This window comes from Aptenodytes forsteri, unplaced genomic scaffold, assembly GCF_000699145.1.
Source record: "Aptenodytes forsteri isolate BGI_AS27 unplaced genomic scaffold, ASM69914v1 Scaffold142, whole genome shotgun sequence".
Taxonomy (NCBI): Eukaryota; Metazoa; Chordata; class Aves; order Sphenisciformes; family Spheniscidae; genus Aptenodytes; species Aptenodytes forsteri.
Window position 1 is genome coordinate 5,306,553 of NW_008794598.1, and position 5,963 is coordinate 5,312,515.

Here is a 5,963-nt window from a genome sequence, read left to right on the forward strand (position 1 = left end):
GCTCCTTGGTGGGGGCTCTGCGGCGGCCGCGAGAGCGGAGGGGGCTGCTGCACCCGTGCCAGGGAGAGCGGGGACAGGGACGGGGACGGAGCGGGCTGCAGAGGATGCTCGGAAAGGACCCAGGTCCGGAGCAGCATCCCATTGAGGGGTGCCGTGGCGGCTGGGGGAGGGCAGAGGAGGTGGGATGCTGCCTCTGCTGCCAGAGTTTCTTTGGGGTTTACCCGGGCTTCTCTCCACAGGGAGCAGCAGGCAGAGCTGGTCGGGCTCCCCACGTCTCCGGATGAAGGTAAGGGCAGCCCAGGGTGGGGATGGGGGGAAAGGGGTGGTTTTTGCACCCTCCCTCCCTGAGCAGCATTTGCACGGGTCCAGCAGGAGGGTGTCCCCTGGCCTGGCAGCACCTGCCTGCAACCCCACACCCCTTCTAGCCCTGGGACCCCAACCCCGTCCCCTGGATCTGCCTCGCCAGCTGTAACCCACCCGCTGCACCAGATCCCCCGCCTTCCTTCCCCTGCCCTGGCCCAGCCTAGTTGCAGCTCCCTTAACCCCGCAGGGGTATTTTGGGGGACACCTGCCAGCCCGTCCCCCCCGGGAGTCTGCAGGCTGCAGAAATGCCAGAGGTGTTTTCAGGGGTCTCCCTTGAAGTGGTGTCAGGTTGGGGAGGGGATGCTGCTGCCCAGCTCCCACCACCTTTTCTGTCCCCAGGGAGGATGACCAGTCCCCAGGGGCACCCAGATGGGGTTTCGGTCAGGAGCAAGCAGAGCGTGGAGCGCATCGGCGAGGTGAGAGAGAGGGGAGGGCAACAGGTTGGAGGGGGCCTTCCCTCCCCGGCCCCTTGGGCTTGGCCGGACCCCCAGCCTCTTGGTGCTGCTCTTTTCGGGATGCCATCCAGCACCAGGGAGGGGTTTGCTCTGACAGCGCCCTTGTGTCCCCCAGGTGCCAGGCAGGGGCAGGCAGGAGCTGGCTGTGCGCACTGGGGACAGTGACAGGACCGAGGAAGGTGGGTGAGTCCCCATCCCACGTCCCAGCTGGGTCACCTTAGGGGAAGGCTTGAAGTAGCTGGGGACGAGCGTGGGAACAGCATGGCCTGGTGGGGGTCATCTCCCTTGGTGGGGACATGGGGAAGGGGGGACTGGCCTGGGGGGACCTGAAGCCCCGCTGATGCTGGGGGAAGGATTGGGACAGTCCCACACCACAGGCACCTGCTCCCTGCCGGGACAGGAGGGCAGAGGGAGGAGGAAAGGCCAAGGAAAAGCCTTCACGTGTGGTCTCTCCCGTGGTGTTACTGCCTCCCTGCAGATGCAGAAATGCCGGAGGAGCCGCTGCTGAGTTTCCCCAGTGAGCTCTTGGTGCTGGAGAGATTAGGCTTGCACAGGTAAGACCAGTGAGCACCTGCATCTTTCCAGGGTCTATGGGACAGGGGGGTCCCAGGGCACCATGTTGTCCAGGGATTGGACTTTCCTCCTTTTTCACTGCACAAGAGCCGCTCTCCAGGCAAGGGGCACTTGGGTCCCCACTTCTGGTGGTGCCTGGCATCCCTGGCACCCCTGGGAGCAGACCAAGGGCATTTGCAGCGTGCAGTCCCTGTGGTGCCTCTATCTCTGACAGCATTTCTCTTTCTGCAGGGTGGCTTTGACGGAGCAGGACGTGGAGGTGAGGGCTGCTGGGGGCCGTGGGTGGGCCAAGGAAGGGGGCCAGAGGGACCGACACCTTGCTGGCTCACAGTCCCGGGGCTGTGCCCTGCTCCTGGCCGCCCTCCAGGCACCGCAGTCCCCTGGCAGCCGCCTTACAAATCCCTTTCGGGGTGATGCTGTTGGCATTCAGAGGTAGCTGCATTTCCACAGCAAGATGAGCCCATCCTCTGCACGCCCGGCAATCCCACAAAGTGCTCTGCAGCTCACCAAGAGCGCCCTTAGCCGGGGAGGTGGTGGAAGCCGTGCTAATAAAAATAATTTTCCTGTGAGTGCCAGGGCTGAGTCAGGCTCTGCTGTCAGCCGGGACCTGCAGCAAGGGCTGGCGTCTGCCCGGCACGTGCTCTTGCCAGGAGGGCTTGGGATTTCCATGCATTATCAGCTGCCTGAGGGAACGTGTCTCGGTCAGGCTGGCATCTCATGGGGACTGTCCCCAGCGTGCAGCAGCCTAACGGGTGCTGGCACAAGGCAAGTGCTAATTATCCTTAGCACTGTCCTGCTTGGTGGCATGCTAGGGGGGTCTGTCTGTGCCTTGGGGACAGCAGCGCATGGTCCTGGTGGCTTCCCCTTTGCCCCGTGTCCCACCTCTTGCCCTCCCACCCCGCAGGCAGCCTTTGCCCATCTCGCCCTGGCTTTTCGCTGTGACACATTCACCCTGCAGCAACGGGTGCAGGTGGAGAAACGGGCACGGGACGCGGCGGAGGAAAACATCCAGGAGGAGCTGGGGCAGTGCCGGGCTGCCCTGGAGGTAGGTGGCCACGAGGGCAGGAGGCTGGCATCTGCTGGGGACTTCCAGCTCCGGAGGGGTTTGGACAACTCAGAGTCCTCGCTCCAGCAGCTCCATCCTCCCCCTCTCCCTCCACAGAGGCTGGGCCCATCCTGCACCGATGTGGGCTGCAGGGAGACGCTGGAGCAGCTGCACCGCAGAGCCGTACATCAGGTCTGTGCATCATTTGTGGCTCCCCGCCGGGGCTGGGAGGGTTGGAGGGTGCTGTGGTGGGGACCCATCCCTGGGTTTGCTGGGGTCTGTCCCTCCTCCCTCCTCCGGTGCCAGCGCTGCAGAGAAGCTGGGAGCCGTACATCAGGTCTGTGCATCATTTGTGGCTCCCCGCCGGGGCTGGGAGGGTTGGAGGGTGCTGTGGCTGGGCATGGGGACCCATCCCTGGGTTTGCTGGGGTCTGTCCCTCCTCCTCCTCCCGGTGCTGGCATTGACCTCATGTTTGCACGTACAAGGGTGCAAGGGATCTGCCTGCCCTTGGGAGCAGAAAGGGGATGCATTTGCATCCCCTGGGTGGAGGCACCGTGGGGTGCACAGTGAGGGACTGGCAGGGACACGGGTCCTTAGGGACCAGGAGATGGGGGGCCTGATCCCCCATCCTGCCTGGCCACAGGAGGCCCGGATGAGCCGAGCAGCGGAGGTGATGGTCCAGCACGTGGAGAACCTGAAGCGGCACCACATGCGGGAGCACGCGGAGCTGGAGGAGATGAAGCGCCTGATCCAGCAAAACTCCCGCAACCGGCAGCTGGCGGAGACCCAGGGTGAGGTGGGCTCTGCTGCCAGGGCCCGCGTGGGGTTTGCATGGGGCAACCCTTCAGGATTTGGTCCTGAATCCCTCCAGGGGGTCAGCGTGACCCCGCACCGCAGAGCCTGGCGGGTTGTGTGAGCTGGGGACCGGGGGCAGGTGACAGCTGGGACCCGCTGACAAATGCGAGGGGCCGGTGTAACAGCAGACGCAGTGTGGGAGCAGGTGCTGGTGGCCGGAGAGCCATCATCTCGCGGCCCCGCTGGGAATGCGGAGCAGGGGGGCACGGGACACACAAAGGACTCTCTGTCCCTGGACACCAAACCCCACGCACGCCATCACCATGCATGCGAGCAAGATCCCCCCGGCCGGGGCACCCCTGTGACTTGTGCCAAGCACAGAGCATGTGGCCAGGACAGCTTTTGATGGGAGGGAGGTTTGCAACCATCTGTGCATCAGCCACAACTTAATTTTTGGGGGTGATGTAAGGCTGCTTCTCTTTGCTCCCAGACGATGCGGAGCCATGGCTGAGGCCTCACCCCCTGATGCGAACTTTCCAGCAGGTAACTGGGTCCCAGTTCAGCAGCCCCTGAGCCACTGCCTCCCCGTGCCCTGCCGCTCTCCCTTGCCCAGTGGTCCCCATGCACCCGCTAGTCCCCGGGCAATGCCACTCCTGCCAGCTGCTTGCTGCGGCCAAGGTCTGCTAGAAATGCTGGGGATGAGGCAAAACATAGGGGTGGCCTCAGAGGGCTGCGGGGAGACAGGGTACCTGGGGATGGGGAGACAGGGTGCCCGGGGTTGGGGGCTGCTTGTCCAGGAGATCTCAGGCAGGTCCCTCTGCATTGCAGGGTCATAGCACGAGAGCCGCAGGCTTGGCTGTTCTCTAGCACCAGCTCGAATTCGGCACTGATTCCCCTACAGCTCAAGAGGTAGGGGAGCGCTCGGGGAGGGGGTTAGGCAGCCCCACCGGCACGGCTTGAAGCAGTAAGGACAGGCGCAAATCTCTTGGCTTTGACCTTCCCTCATCTCACCAGCTCTCCAGCTTCCCCCCTTAGCGCCACGGCCAGTGGGAGGCTGGCAGCGTCCCTTCTCCTCCTCGGTGTCCCTTGCCTGTGCTGGGGAGGCGATGGGGAAGGAGGGGATGGGGAGCATGGGGAGGCAGCCGGCACGGTGCTCACCCCCAGCCCCTCCATTGCAGGGGTCTGCCCGCCGCAGAGTCAGCATCGCCGTCATCCCCAAGCAGTTCTTGGTAAGGACACGCGCAGGGGGGACGGACAGGAGCTGTGCCCCGCTGTCGGACATGTGTCCCCAGGCTCGGTGCTACCGGGGGTCTGGGTCCCCACTGATGCTCCTACCTTTGGTGCCCAGCCAGGTGCCAGCCCTGACAGCCGAGCAGCCCCAGCCAGTGAGCTGGAGAGGGAGGGGGCCCAGCGCCAGCCCAGCACCCAGAGGTAACCACGCTGGGTGGCGGGGAGGCCATGGCACTGGCTGCCGCTGGCCCATGGGGCACAGCACAGCACCCTGTCCTCTCCCTCCCCAGGAGCGAGCTGGACCTGCAGGGCCAGGGCAGCGCTGTGACCAGGGAGCCGGTGGCCGAGGCAGATGGCAGAGGCTCAAGTGCAGGGGACGAGGAGCCGGAGCAGCTTGGGCTGACGTGAGCAGCACCCTGCGTGTGCCCAGCATCCCCCCCGCAGCTGCTGGACTCTCTGTGGTCCCATGGTGGCCGGCACATGGGAAATGGGCTGGGGGATTAGGTGATGGAAGGCTGGGATGTTGCTTGGCTGCCCCAGCTCGACCTTGCTCTGCCTCAGTTTCCCCCATGCATTGCGGGTCACGTGTGCCCTCCCCGGGCTTGTTGCATTTGGGTTTGCAAAAGGGCCACTGAGGTTTGGGGTTGAGTTAAACACCCTCCTCATCCCCAGCTGGGTCGGAGGTGGGATTTGCTCTCCCTCCTGGATGATGAGTGTCCCTGGTTGCCTTTTCCCCAGGTCCAAGGGGTCCCCGACGGAGCTGTGGCGGCCATGGCTCTTCCTCCCGCAGCACTACTGGGTTTTCTTCTGGCTGCTTCTCCTGAGCATCGCCTTCCTCCTCCTCGTCCGCGTCCTGGAGCTGCAGCGGCTGCAGCCTGCGGCATCACCCAAGGCCTAGCCGGAGCAGGGAGGGGGAGGCGGACGGGGGGCACCCACTCTCCGTCGCTGCTCCTTCCCTGCGCTGTAAAACACTAAAACCCTAGAATAATAAAATGGGAGGAAAAAATGGGGGAATTTTCATGCTGGAGCAGGGGGGAACATCCTGTGCTAGGATCTGAGGTTTGGTTGGAGCCACCTTACAGGCGTGAAGGGCTCAACCCTCATCGATGCTATGAGTTTGCCTGTTCTCTTGGCACACCGAGGGGTGCAGGGATGGCACCGCGCGTCCCCCTGTGCTGGGGACAGAGACCGGGCTGCCCACGGCCGGTGGGTTTGTGTTAGAGCCGTGTCCCACTGTGCCAGCCAGGCACCCTTCACCACGGCACGTCCTCGGTCCCTGCTGCCTGGGGAGCTGTAATTAAGATCTAATGCTCGTTTGCTGCTTCCCCGGGGGACAAAGCTGGGGCTGGAAGGAGCGGGTCAGTGTTCGGACTTTCCCATGGCACCACAAAGGGCTCACAAACAGAGGGAGCTGTTTCCGACCGCTCCGGCACCTGGGAAAATTGCCTGGTTTGACACAGACGCCCCGTTTCCGTGTCCGCCCTGGCCTCTCGTGGCCCCAA

The 5,963-nt window shown here is 64.1% G+C and overlaps 2 protein-coding genes across 2 annotated transcripts in view; both read left to right on the forward strand.

Annotated features, from left to right (window-relative positions):
* Nucleotides 1–1,827, forward strand: part of FANCE (Fanconi anemia complementation group E) — a 14,867-nt gene extending 13,040 nt beyond the window's left edge. The window contains exons 11-15 of the mRNA XM_009272952.1: nucleotides 240–286; nucleotides 703–779; nucleotides 934–997; nucleotides 1,297–1,372; nucleotides 1,623–1,827. Of these exons, the coding sequence (XP_009271227.1) occupies nucleotides 240–286; nucleotides 703–779; nucleotides 934–997; nucleotides 1,297–1,372; nucleotides 1,623–1,827 (469 nt within the window). The remainder of the gene's footprint in view (nucleotides 1–239; nucleotides 287–702; nucleotides 780–933; nucleotides 998–1,296; nucleotides 1,373–1,622) is intronic.
* Nucleotides 1,828–3,094: 1,267 nt separating this feature from the next.
* LOC103893648 (lymphoid-restricted membrane protein) lies at nucleotides 3,095–5,467 on the forward strand. The gene is made up of 6 exons (XM_009272862.2): nucleotides 3,095–3,227; nucleotides 3,722–3,774; nucleotides 4,410–4,460; nucleotides 4,580–4,662; nucleotides 4,752–4,865; nucleotides 5,200–5,467. The coding sequence occupies exons 1-6, from the start codon at nucleotides 3,110–3,112 to the stop codon at nucleotides 5,357–5,359; spliced, it is 579 nt and encodes a 192-aa protein (XP_009271137.1). The 5' UTR covers nucleotides 3,095–3,109; the 3' UTR covers nucleotides 5,360–5,467.
* The last annotated feature ends 496 nt before the right edge of the window (nucleotides 5,468–5,963 follow it).

Excerpts from the sequence above, each read along its gene's own strand:
- LOC103893648 (XM_009272862.2), top strand. The coding sequence starts at position 3,110 with ATGGTCCAGCACGTGGAGAACCTGAAGCGGCACCACATGCGGGAGCAC. Across the intron at positions 3,775-4,409 it reads TGATGCGAACTTTCCAGCAG|GGGTCTGCCCGCCGCAGAGT; the intron begins GTAACTGGGTCC and ends CCTCCATTGCAG. Across the intron at positions 4,866-5,199 it reads CCGGAGCAGCTTGGGCTGAC|GTCCAAGGGGTCCCCGACGG; the intron begins GTGAGCAGCACC and ends CCTTTTCCCCAG.